This window comes from Aplysia californica, unplaced genomic scaffold (genome assembly GCF_000002075.1).
Source record: "Aplysia californica isolate F4 #8 unplaced genomic scaffold, AplCal3.0 scaffold00250, whole genome shotgun sequence".
Lineage (NCBI taxonomy): Eukaryota > Metazoa > Mollusca > Gastropoda > Aplysiida > Aplysiidae > Aplysia > Aplysia californica.
The window spans coordinates 227,151-241,049 of NW_004797520.1; the positions used below are offsets into that span (position 1 = coordinate 227,151).

The following is a 13,899-nucleotide window of genomic DNA, read 5'->3' on the forward strand; positions in this document are numbered from 1 at the left end:
ACTTTTTCTTCCCTGCCCCTATTCTCTGTCTCTTCCTATCTCTCCGTCCCTAAGGTTTTTTCGCTACCCTTCCCCCCTCTCTATCTTGGCGTGTGTCTTAACTGTTCCTATGCCCCCCCCCTCTCCCTCTGTGCCCGTGTCTCTCTCTTCCCGTCTCTATGTGGGTGGTTGGCGGGTGCTGTGGTGTGGTTTGTTTCTTCTTTCCTATCAAACACCCATCCTTATTATCTCCCATCCTTCTTTCCTATCAAACATCCATCCTTTTTATATCTCCTCCTTTTTTGTGTTCGTTTCTTTATCGAAACACATCTTATCTTCAGCACTTATACTTACGACCCCGTTGCGTTACAAGTACCGTAAGACACTTACTAAAACTAAAACAAACTATCTCTACTTCTCTCCTTCCATACTATACTGCTCTCCCCCCCCCCCCCCCCGGTCTATCTTCTTTTTCGATCAGTCTGGATGTGCGTCTCCCTCTTCTAATCTCTCCTTCCCTATTCCCACCTTCCCTCTCTATTAGTATAGTAATAGTATAAATAACCACCAGTCTCTCTCATAACCATAATAACATACACTTCTCTTTCGAGTGGTATGTAGGCCTATGTTTTTCTGTTCCTGTGTAAATCGTCGGTGTGTGTGTGTGTATAGTAATAATAGTATTAGTATGTGTGTGTGTGCGTGTGCGCATGATGTGTCTCTCTCTTTCTCCCCTTCCCTAAAGCTTCTTCCCAAGCCACTAACCCCACTATCTTTATCTTCTGTCTAGTCTAGTACTAGTACTAGCAGACAGACAAGCACAAGCTCACTATGAAATATGCGCAAACTTGTGTTTCTGACTTGTGAGTGAGTGATGTCAAAAAGTTGTCAGCGAGTTGATCAGTTCTTGCTTAACAAATTAACAAATTTGTTCTTAGGGAGAGATGCGATGGGGTTTAAGTTTAAGTACACTGTACTCCAGCAGAAAGATGGTGATGATTGATGAAATAAATCCTCCCTTACGGAGAATCAAACTCACATCTTTAGAATGTGGAGTGTAAAGCAAAAATGTATTAGTTTAGTTTTAGTACGTCAAGTAAGTGTTTTAGTTTAGTTTTACGGCGCTCGCAACTGCATAAGGTCATACGAGCGCCAGAAGATTAGAGGTGTTACAAGAGAGTAACAAACATAAAAAAGAAGAAGGGGAGATAAGGACGATAGATGTTTCATAGGAAAGAAGAAGCAAACCACACCAGAGCACCCACCAACCTCCCACTGAAGATTAGTGATTAGAGGTGTTACAAGAGAATAACAAACACAGAAAAGAAGGAGGGGGGATGAGGATGACATAACATTTTGATAAAAAAGGAGCACACCGCACCAGAGCACCCACCAATCACCCATGCAAAATGTCTACTCAGTACCCCAGGCTCCACAAAAAAAAAAGCTGATAGAAAGGAAATTTTAAAAAAGTCCTGCTGTGCAGTAGTGTATAATTAATTTTAGTTTGGAAAGAATTTTACTGCACTTGAATCAGGAATAGGTCATACAAGGGCCGAAGATTGTAGCTACTACTAGTACTACTACTTCTAACTACTAGGGATTTAAAACAGATGTAGGTGTTTTTACGCTCATATTTATACAATCTAGATCATGTAGGAGGGTTTTCGATCCTGCCTGTCAAAGCCAAACCAGGTTGAGAGGGACACAAGATCCCAGCAGAAAGGTTGAGATACTCGTTTTGTTTTTAGTAGAGGTTTTACGGTGCTCACAACTGCATAAGGTCATATGAGCGCCAGAAGATTAGAGGTATTACAAGAGAGTACTACTTTTCCGATCCAGATACAAGAGAGTAACAAACATAAAAAAAGGAGGAGGGGAAGATAAGGACGATAGACGTTTCATAGGAAAAAAGAAGCCAACCACACCAGAGCACCCGCTAACCACCCACATACTCGGGGAAGCAAACAACACAGGAGCACCTTCTAACCACCCACATAGTGAAATAGTGGCTCATGACTCTAAAATAAAAGAAAAATTAATCAAACGACGAGTAAAACAGACTGACGCAGGTACTGTCACTTCAGTCACATGACAAACACAGAGCAGTTTTACATTTTTTAAGTTTATTTTTTTTTAACACAAATATTGAACAAACATCAAGTGCCAATCAGAAGAAACTTTCTGAGCTCTTCAACAAGTACCACAGCATCAGCCATCTGTACCTCATCTGTACCTAACTCACTTGCCACTCAAGCTCAAACTCGGATGATACAGAACAACAAACAACTCCATGTCTTCCTATGACTGAACGTCAAAATACAAAAACGGAAAAACAACAGGAACAATTTAAAACAAAACCAAATATAAAGCCATTGAAGAATAAAAAAAAAAATAAAGGCATACAATTCAAACTGAGTGACAGAAAGTAAAACTCAGCTAAAACAAAAAGAACATTTCGAGCCTTTCCTGAACACCGATCACAAGACAGTCACAAGCCATTATATCACTCACACATACATCCAATTCTTTAAGTAAAACAAACATGAAGCATACGCCTTTATTTATAAACACTGTCAATGTGTGGAAAGTATGATTAACAAAGTGCTTTAAAATATATATTTTTTAAAATCCATCGAAACAGAACAACTAAATGGTATGAGCTGCATACGGATGTGTAAGCTATTCAGTTTATAAGTTTGCGCGCAGAGCTTCCATTTTCTTATAGATATCTTCACACTTGGCAGTGGTGGCAGATTCAGCGTCCAGGTACTGCTGGCGGCCCAGTTTGCCGGACACCAGCTTTTCCGCAGAAGTGATGGCCAGGCCGATCTGTTCCTTGTACTGGCTGTCGAAGCGTTGCAGCTCTCCAACCTGAGGATGGTTGGAACAGTTCAGAGTTAAGTCTCCATGAAATGATGTTGCGAGTTTGAGGAAAGAGAAGCACATCGACACAATAACGGTCATTTAGTACAGGGAAACAGTAGGACAGCAAAGAGAGAGAAAAAAAAAGTAGGACATCTATAAGTGGTACCATCTGTTTTAGTAAGTTTTATAGCATTTGCAACACAAAAAATGTCATATATTCGTGCCAAAGATTAGAGATGTTACAAGGGAGGAAATAAGGAACAAACCACACCAGAACACCCCCCAACTACCTACTGCACATCCTCTAGTTACCCATATAAAGAAAAATTAGAGATATATGAAGCATATGCAGACCATACAAGAGGGGACTCACCAGATACCCACAGAAAATTGTGGAAAACAGCAATGAGAATAAACAAGTAAAATAAAACAACTTTAAAAAAACCCCCGCCATACTGTATAGGTAATAAATACAAAACAAGTTCACGGAGAAATAGTTATATATGTGCAGTAGCAACAACAATAGGAACATCAAGGTCAGAGGGAAAGGATAAGAACAGTCATCGATTTTCAACTGGAAGTTTTGAAATGAGTTGAAAGCGAAGGTGAACATGAGTTCCCACTGCCACCCAAATCACAATATTAAAAAAAATCATATTTAAACCTATACGCCGTACCCACATTTGATCTTCATGCATCAGATAATGACAATAATTAAGTTCACTGCAATTCTGTCTTAAAAATTCTTTCATGTAAACCAAACCAGTCGGATCGAATCCTGCCTCCTAAATGATCTAAACTGTGGACATAAAAAATTACCCCCCCCCCCCCCAAGTTTTTTTGTGTGTGTGTGTGTCTTCCACCGTAAGGTGACAGACATAATGTTCCCTATCCAGTAAACTGATAAGGACACAATACTAAACTATCAGCACAACATAGGGAACACCGTACCTTTTCAGCAGCATCAGAGCCCTCGGCCTTGAGTTGAGCCTGCAGGTTCTGAATCTGTTGGGAAAGTTGCTTGTAGTCGGCGTCAATCTTCTTACGGCTGCTCTGGAAAGCGGCCAGGTCCTTGCTGGACTTGAACTTGTTGATGGCGTCATCGTAGCTCTGGTACAGGGCGCTCCTGCGGTCATGGATGCTCTGAACCTCATCCACCAGGCTAGACACACGCATGCGACTCTCCTTCGCCTCATCCTGAAAGGAAAATTTAGCATGTTTCAGCAAAGAGTAGATGCTAAAATGCTCAATATTGCCCAACCATATAAGAGAACATTTACAAAAATTATAATTTCTTACTTCAATGTATGTGTTTGATGGCAGAGTTCTTTAAAACCCACAGATAAGTGAAATTTAATGTGCGGCGTCAGGAAAAACTCAGAAATGGTAGAAGGATATTCTGAAATACTGTTAAAAATAGATTTAAAACTTTAAGCCCAGCTTTTTATGAATTATAGAAAGATAAATCATATATTGCACAATGGGTGCTTGCCGGTGTCTTGCATCTAGCCATCAATTTGAACGAAAATAACGAGAGGCAGGAGAGCCAAACACCTCACCTCTGGGCCTCAGAAACCTCACTACTCTCCATCAATATAATCAAAATAAGCACCCATAGACCAGGGAACACAGCTGACAACTCCATCAACCACAGAAACAAAAAATACGAATGTGTGGAAATTCTTTGCACAAGAAAATCTCACCTTGGTAATGGCAAAGTCCAGACGCACGTAGATGATGACGATCAAAAAGAGCAGGTAGAAAGCGCCGACCAGCAACAAGGGCTCTTGGAGGAGCAGGTACTTGGGGAAAGTGTAGTGCAGCTGGAACAAAAATGAACATTCATAACATGAGACATAAGAAAGGTACTTGTGTGTGCGTTTAGTTTTAGTAAGAGCTTTACGGCACTTGCAACACAATAAGGTCATATAAGTGCCGAAGATCAGAGGTGTTACAAGAGAGTATCAAACAGAAAAAAGAAGGAGGAGAGATCAGGACGATAGATGTTTGATAGGAAAGAAAGAGCGAACCACACTAGAGCACCTGCCAACCACCCACTGTGTGTGTGAGTGTGTGTGTTTTGTTATGTGCTGATAGATAGAAGAGAGACTTGATGAAGTCTCTGGCAAAGGGACAAAAGGGAAGACCAGAGTGCCATTTACACTGGCAGAAGCAAACAGCAAATGGCAAACTTACATCTTTGACACAGCAACTTTAGACTAATTCCAAGAAAAATCAAAGTAACATTGAGTAAGATATCACAAAGCTCTTTTGTTTACAAGTCCGGCCATATGTTTGTTGAGGGTATATCTACCCAAAGTAGGTTCCATTTCAAATGCATTTGTCCTTCAAAAGGATTTTAAAAATAAATAAATGCATAAAAATGGTTGAATCAAAGTGACATCACTCTGCATCATAACAGGATAAATTCAAACCACCAAACACAGTCACTCACTGGAATATAAAACCTATTACTACTGCCATAAAAAAAATTGAGCCCATTTCCCAAACAAAAATACAAAATGATGACCAAGCTCAAATATTTACTTGTATCTTATACACAACAACTCCCCCAGCAAAACAAAACCAAAACCCAGTGACACATAGAAGAAAATAGAAAATCAGACCCCTTAATAGCACAACTTTTCAGTTTCAGACAACTTGTCAAAAGATATAATTACCTCAAAGTCCTGGATGTGTTGCTCCACCAAGCCGACTTTGTTAAGTACAACAACTGGGCGACCCAAAGTGTCCAGGTAGGTGTAGTGGATTTCATCACCCTTTCTTTCAACATCAAAAGGCACCTTCAGTTCAATGTTCCTAAAAAAAAATAATATTTATATATTTAAATATATACGTATTATTTTCATACCTACACTCTGCATTGAAATGTAGTAAACATCAAAAACAAAATTCCTAGCTTATGCTTTTAAGAAGACAATTTTTAACTGAAAAAGGACAAATTCTACAGCACAATTTTAGGGATTTATCCAACTTATCAGACTTCATACAATAACAAAGGCAATTCTGTTGTGGAAATTCATACCATATCCCATTTCAAAAGAGCGACAACACCCGAAGGGAACGAATGCTCTGCCAGCATTTTTAAGGACACAGGCTGGCTGCGACTGACAATCAACCTGTAGGTCTCTCAACAACATGTCACCTACCATACAACAAACAACAAAAATACTATCTTTTTTCCTTTTTCCTAAAAGTTTTAAGGCACTAGCAACACAATAAAGTCATATAAGTGCCGAAGATTAGAGGCATTACAAGAGAGTAACAAACACAAAAGAAGAAGGAGGAGAGATAAGGACGATAGATGTTTGATAGGAAAGACGAAGCAAACCACACCAGAGCACCCGCCAACTACCCACACAAATACTATCCTTATCAAAAAGTCTCAAAATAAAATCAAAAGTATCAGAAATCTAAAGCTCCACGCCAGCCAACTTAAGCTCTTGATCAAAGTCCAGCATTTACGTACTTTGCTCCCTCGGGCAGAATGATCTTCAGCTGAAGCTGGTCCACAAGCATGTCATCGTAAATGTGGTCAACAAAGCGCATCTTCAGAGCATACTGATCACCTGGTGGAACAAGAACACAACAATCAGAACAATGCCAACCGTCTTCGTAAAAACGTCAAAGCAAAGACTTAAAACAAGCTATTAACCTTAGAGCTCAACACACTGACAAAAAGACCACTGAGCTGTCCATGAACAGTCCATGGTAAAGATGACTTACTTCAGAAATTAGCGGAAGTTTCACCCTCACAACCATCAGAAGCTTTCCTGTCACTAATTAAAAGGAAATCTCATTCTACAATACTAGCCTGACTTTCAGCATGCAAAAACTTCTGCGTTTGTCAAAATTTTTAGTGTCACTACAGGGCTACAAGAAAGAGAGTTAGGGTCATTTGAATATTCAATCTCAGTAATATTGACCTTTTCCGCTATGGAATCTAAAGGATTAAGATTTTGATCTAGATGAATCAAACAGCTACTTAGAAAAAGGAAAGGATAGAACTAGATCTGATCAGTAGACTATCCATCACAAAATGAAAAATAGGGATGGGCCTTAAAACATTGACCGCTGACTGAATTAAAACTTTGTTGTATATGTGTGGAGTTATGTCTCTTCTCTCGCGGTGAAGGGGTTATCCAAACAGGGTCTCCGATGAGCTTGAATCAAATTTTAATCGGTTGCTTATAAGATTAAGCGGGGTAACCCACATTCCAGGGGTTTCCAGAAATCTTGACAGACACCAAAAGTGGACATTGCTCCACCTATAGGAGTAGTTTGGTTTCATTGGTGTGTATATTCGTTTGGATAAAGAGAAAACTCTCCTTTTCTTTTATAGAAACCGAACCAGGGGCAAAAACTTCACCTTCGATTTTCTCAAAACAGCATTTTTCGGGACAGTCCCCTCGTGCTTAAAAGCGGCCAATTATCTGTAAGAATACCTTTGAAGAAGAGATACTCGTAGCTGGGCACATTGTAGCCAAGGAAATATCTTGTCTTCCAGCCACCGAACAGGGGGAACCGAGGCCTCAGCTCAACGTCCACAGACTCATCCAGCTCCTTCATGTTGGAAGTGGAAATGTTGCCGATCTCATCGCGGTAGTAAACGTCCCGAGCTGAGGCAGGCAGGATTGTCTGGATAAACAAGGAAAATATATAAGACAGCGTGACTACCTCTGCAGCGAAACAGACATTCAAAGGCGATTAAAAAATACGCACAGATAACATTACCAAAACTGTCCAAATGCTTCATTCAAGTAAAAAAACAACAAAAACCAAACCAAGTCCTCAAGCTTAAAGAAAAAAAATTAACAATCACCAAAGGCAAGTGACCACAGTGTCCATTGATACAGTATATTGTAATAAAGTAATAAAAGCGTTAAAAATATTATTGTAACTCTATAAATTAAAAGTACGCCATCCAATTAAAGGGAACGAAAAATGAAAAAGGGCACAGTAATATAACCAGAAATAAATTCTAAACAAATCAAACAAAAGTGATGTACTACTAATATGACAACTGAAGACCGATGGTATGACCACAGAGAACAATAAAAAGATACTGACTCAAGTGCACATCTTACCCTGAAGCTCTTCACCGAGGCGTATCCGTCCTGCTGTCTCTGATAGTCGAACCTGGAGAAGGGCCCCTTGAGCTTGGCTCCGGTGTGCTTCATATCAATGTGCTCTTCCACGGCAATGTTGCCCCAGTGAGACACTTCTATCACCCGGTCCATGGTCGTCACGGTGATGAATGGACTGTTGTTTTCCTCATGGACTCTCAGTGGTGCCTGTAAGATGGAACAATAACACACATTTAATTTTGAGTTAACAGCAGAAGTATTATATTGAGGGCGATCATTAGTAAATACTGGTGCAATCTTAAGTATTGACCTAACTATTATGTAGGCTACTGTAACATTATAATGTACCCTATGTTTCGGTGTACCCTAATGTTTTGGCTGATTAGTAGAAGCCAAAGGAAACAACTATCCATGCTTCAATAAAAGAGTCATTGCACTTAGCGTGTAGAGCTGACCAACATGGCGTGGTGGTGTTCTGTGTCTTATGTTCATATTAAGATATCTGTGGTCTATCCTGTTTGATATCGACCATCCACACATTTACAGCAACATAAGCCAATAATGTGGAAAGTGATTGCTACCTGGTAAAAAAGCATAGTTCTCCCATCCCTTTCCACAAGGAGGTTGGGCTATATACGTGGGAACTGCTGAAGAAATGGACCAGGATCGAAATTTAGAGAGCTTTAAGTAATCCACTTTCAGTTTGAAACATAGAACTCATAACCACCAGTTGGTTGCTTTTAAGGACAAGCGGGCTAACCCAGATTTGGGGGGGGGGTTCCAGAAATCTTTACCTACACCAAAAGTGGGACCGACAGGAGAAGTCTGGTTTCATTGGTGCGTACATTTGTTTGGTTATAGAGAAAACTCTCCTTGTCTTTTAAACAAACTGAACACACGCCAACAACTTTACCTTCGATTTTCTCAAAACAGTACTTTTTGGGATAGCCCCCTTGTGCTTAGAAGCGACCAATTTAAAGTGCACAACACAGAAAATACATCATGGACGAGACAACAATTTTTCAAAAGGACACAACAGAGTTCAACCTGGACAAACTGAGCAACAGATGACCCGAGAGTATACCTCTGAGAAAGGAGCTTTATCTTCATACGGGCCATAGTTGATTGTAGTGTCGCTCTGAGACACAGGCTTGGTCTTGGTGTACGACTCAACGTTGGAGTTGGTAGTGGTGACGGTCGTGGTCTGGGTGGCGGTTGAGTAGGGAGAGTAGAAGTACAGGCTGGCTTCCAGGACAACCAGCTGCTTCTCAGCCTATTCAAGGAAAGGACATGAAAGATAAACGTTACTACACGGTTTTAAAATCAATGCCCATTAATATATTTTTAGAGCAAGAAAGACATGATCAGGTCATGTGACTGTTAAATCTTAAAATATATATATTTTTTTAAAAGAAAGATATTCTCAACATCACTGCCTGTAAATACCTAACAGCAAACAGGCCAGGATGTATAACAGTAAGCATGAGCGAAAAAGTACCCTGTGTGTGTGTATATATTATATATATATATATATATAGAGAGAGAGAGAGAGAGGAGAGAGGAGAGAGGAGAGAGAGAGAGAGAGAGAGAGAGAGAGAGAGAGAGAGAGAGAGAGAGAGAGAGAGAGAGAGAGAGAGAGAGAGAGAGAGAGAGAGAGAGAGAATACATTAATGCTCTACAAAGCAGAAAACCAGAATCTTGAATAATTGTCCATCAAAAAGACAGTGTCAGTCAGTACGTCAAGGCTTTTGGCAGCACATGAAAAGCACACACAGTCCTCAAGGACAGCTAAAGGATAAGACAATGATTGACAAAATGTCGCAAAGTGAACAGTACCTGTGTAATTTCTGATGGGTATGGCTGGAGAACATGAGAGAAAACTGCTTCTACTTCAATGGCGACAGTTTTGCCACCATCTAGGGCAGGCTGCAGTTCAACTCGGAAGAAGGTCTTGCCACTGTCACCAAAAAAAAAAAAAGAAAAAAAAAGAAACAATTCAAAATGTAAAAAAAGACCACAACAATTTCACAATGTAATTAGCTTTAATTCTATATCAGTAACAGAAAAAAAGCTAACAAAGCAGGGTTCTGCAGGCAAGAAAAAAATCCCACTGAACTGTAGGCTATTTCACAACTAAACTATTTATTTTAAAAATTCTTTCTCAAATGTTTCTCTCTTCCGTGTGAGGCCTGCTTCGTTGAAGCGTAGTCTGTGTGGACAAATACAACAGCTTGACATTGCTGACACATGGCAAAAAAAAAACACAACTCCATTTTCCCTCCCTCTTAATTCTCCTGCCACTTACAAGTACCCATCAATTTTTGTATTTCTTCATATTCTGAAGTACCCATTCGCATCTTAAATGAAAACTGAGGATGGATATCGTAGTTACTGATCTTAAATTTCAATTACACAAACAAGGGGAAAATTTCCGCCCAGCTTTTATCATTACAAAAAAAAATGACCGACTGGCATAAGAAAAGTACACAGCTTGAACTATCAACTTTCGAGGGTCAGACACTTCACAAGTGTAAACAACACTCAAACTTAACTAATGCTTTTTAAGCATTGGACACAATTTTGATTAGTTGTAAAGTGGGACAAAAATACAGCTTTAGAAATATTTCAAAATAAATATTAAATCACCTTTCTCCAGACACAGATGTAGACTTGACTGCCAGTTTCTCCTTGTCATCCTTGGTCTGAAAATGAAAAAAAAACAAACCCTTTTTGTTTTTAAAGTCGTTAAAACAAGATATTGGAAAGTACAATGGCCATGAGCCTATTCTCAAAAACTGACAATTGAAAAGAGGCAACCACCCTCCCTCCGCATAAAAAAACACAGCTTTGATCAGTCTAGAATCAGTGAGACAATCACTTCGTCTCTAAGACACTGAAGGGAAGGACTTTCCTAACGAGCGACCACCCCAACAAAGACAATAAAGAAGAGACCCAACCCCAATGTTCTTCTCCAGTGGTCGCTCGTTACGGAAGTCCTCCCAACGGAAGTGATTATCTTCATCACTGCACAAATTTCTAGATCTAGTAAAAGACAAAACAACTTACAAAAAATGATTTTGCAATAAAGACCGCCTAGGCCTCATTTAGAATAAAAAGATCATCATGTCCAGAAAATCAACTACTACAACTTTACCAAGGAAGGACTTCCATTGCGAGCAACCACCCCAACACACACACAAAAAAAGAAAGAAACCTAACCCTAAACCAACTCATATCCTTAATCTGACTCCAAATCTATTCTAGACTGTTTAATAGTGGTCGCTCTTTACCGAATTACTCCCATTCACCAAAATGATGCCCTTAGCCATAAACTGAAAATTTGGAATTTCTCCTGAGATATTTGTGTATTCAGGGGTCACCTCAATCCTTGCTGACATTTTATTTCAAACAGAAGTAAATTCAAGGAACAGCATAACATGTTAGTCTACTAAGTTTAGACAGTCTACAGTCTAGCAGCCAACTATGTATTGCTTGTGACAGAAAAATAATGTAATGCTGAATGAATAGAGGGCTAACTGAAGAAGTCAACATTTTGCAGCTTTCTATTCTAAATCAAGGTAAGAAAATGTTTTACTTTCACTCCCTCAGAGGGGGGGGGGGGGGGGGGTGTGTGTGTGTGTATGCCAAACGGCCATATTTTTTGCTGAAGATCACATTACATGAAGCTGCAGCGAGCACCTAGCATACATCTGTGATTGGACCAAATATAGATGAAGTATTTCCGCCATCTATTTTGGTCGTCTTCCGGGGCTTCCCTCGCCAGTTGACTAGATCTCACCATGGTAGATCCGCGTTGCCGCTTAGTGCGCGATGGGCTACGACTACGACACTAGATGTCTAGGTTTCATCACCGACTGCTTGGGCTGTGTGAGTGCGTGCACGCGCGTGTGTATGCACGAGCTTGTATGTGTATGTATGTGTGTGAGCACACGCTTGTGTGTTTTGTATGTGTGTGAGCACACGCTTGTGTGTTTTGTATTTGCGTGCGGTGTGTGTGTGTGTGTACAAATTAAAGGAGAAAAGGTAAATTTATGGAACGAGAAATGCAGAGATTGTTTATAAAATAAAAGATAACACAGATTAATACCAACCCCCCCCAAAAAAAAAAACAACCCCCAAACACGGCAAGATCTAGACGAATCTAGTCAACATTTATTTGTGAGGGAAACCCAAGAGTCTTGGACTTGGGGTGAAACCCCGGAAGACGACAAAAACAGATGGCGGAAATGTCATCTATATTTGGGCCAATCACAGAGGGGTGCTAGGTGGTCGCTGTAGCTTCATGTGATCACATTACACAGCCATTAGAACTGTAACTGTTGCAAATCAATTATTTTAGACAAAATTTCCAACCTAATTTTACACATATCAAATTACAATTGAAAAAATGGAGGGGGAGAGGGAGGGGGATGCTTCCTTGCAACCCTCCCGGTTTTTTTACCTCTGGGAGTGAAAGTAAAATAATCGGGATAATACAGTTTTGGTACCAACGGACTACAAGAAAATCTAGATCTAGATCTAAAATCTTGATCTATGGAGTGTGGGTTTACCGACGATTACTTCTGGTTCTAAACGATTAGAAATCTAGAATCTAGATCTAGATCTTGTAAGTTTTTCTACGCGCGTGCCGATGCGTCTGATGAGCGATCATACCTCCCCCTGAAACCCCCCATATTTTTATTAGGTCAAAGGGGCAAGCCTTGTTAAAAACAAGAGAAATAAAGATCTACAATCTAATCTAGCTGGAATAGCTGCTTGGCTATCTCCCGCTCTTTCACCTTCAGATAAAAAATTGAATTTGATACCAAATATTTAAGTTAGTTAGCCTCCTATCTAGATCTAGAGATCTAGATTTATATCCAGTACTCTAGGGGCCAAAACTGGAGAATGCCAAATAATCTAAATTAAGGAAGAGGGCAAGAAATTAGACATTGGCCTAATTGAGAATTGAGGCATTCATTATCATTAGAATTATTCTGCTACTGCTACACTCAAGAGTTGAGTTGGTCATCACTTTCACTTTCAGAGGGGGGTGGGTGGGTCAAACAGAACCCTACTTGCCAACAAAAATGTAACTCACCACTGCCCCAATAAAAGACAGACTGTCTTTCAGGGAAGGATCAAGTGCAAAAAGGTAAGAACGGACAGCAGTTGAACCTTTATTTTCTATCGTAACGGTTGTCACGGTCTTGACAAGATGAGAAGAAATGTCCAGCTTTCGTTCCACCTTAGAATTCACGACATTTTTGTCAATGGTATCCTGGTTTGTTTTACAGAATACCGCTACAAAAACGCTAAGAAGGAGAACAAGAAGCACTTTTGAGTGCATGATGCTTTATTTTTGAGAAATGCGACACTGCACTTCTCAAGAAGGCTTAGCAAAAACAAAAGCCGGTGGAAATTTCACCGGCGAATCGTATTCTTCCACGAGCTGTGGCAGTCCGGAAGTTTCAGTTGGGATCGCCGTGTTGGCACAAACTTATAAAAAAGTAAGCATCCCCTTTTCATCTTCTCGAAACGAAATAAATCGGTCCCCCAGATTTTTCATTTCGGGCGGTCTAAGAATGATCTTCTTTGAGAAAAAGAGTCAATTTTTGTAGCGAGAGAATGCGGGTGCCTATACCAATGCTGATAATATAGGCTATAAAATACTTTACACTATACTGCATATTACATGCATTATATTAGCCTTTAAGTCTATGGGGAATATGTGCCACCATTGTCGTTGGAGGAGAAAACCACCCAGTAACCTCAACAGCCTGGTAACAAACGACAAACGCTAACACATCCTTGGTAACAATAATTACAACACATTTCGCGGCCCTAGGCCTAGCCTATGTTTAAAATTTCATCTCCAGACCCAAAGCACACTCACTCATTCCCATACACCGTGTGTATGTGTGTGTGTGTGTGTGTGTGTGTG

At 40.0% G+C, this 13,899-nt stretch overlaps 1 protein-coding gene across 1 annotated transcript; it reads right to left on the reverse strand.

Annotated features, from left to right (window-relative positions):
* Positions 1-2,088: 2,088 nt before the first annotated feature.
* LOC101864396 (dolichyl-diphosphooligosaccharide--protein glycosyltransferase subunit 1) lies at positions 2,089-13,496 on the reverse strand. Its single transcript, XM_005100504.1, has 11 exons — positions 13,057-13,496; positions 10,602-10,657; positions 9,792-9,912; positions 9,040-9,228; positions 7,956-8,162; positions 7,314-7,506; positions 6,338-6,437; positions 5,529-5,667; positions 4,551-4,670; positions 3,799-4,044; positions 2,089-2,853 (listed from the first exon to the last, which is right to left on the reverse strand). Exons 1-11 carry the CDS (start codon positions 13,303-13,305, stop codon positions 2,671-2,673), a joined length of 1,803 nt encoding a protein of 600 aa, XP_005100561.1. The 5' UTR covers positions 13,306-13,496; the 3' UTR covers positions 2,089-2,670.
* Between the last annotated feature and the right edge of the window lie 403 nt (positions 13,497-13,899).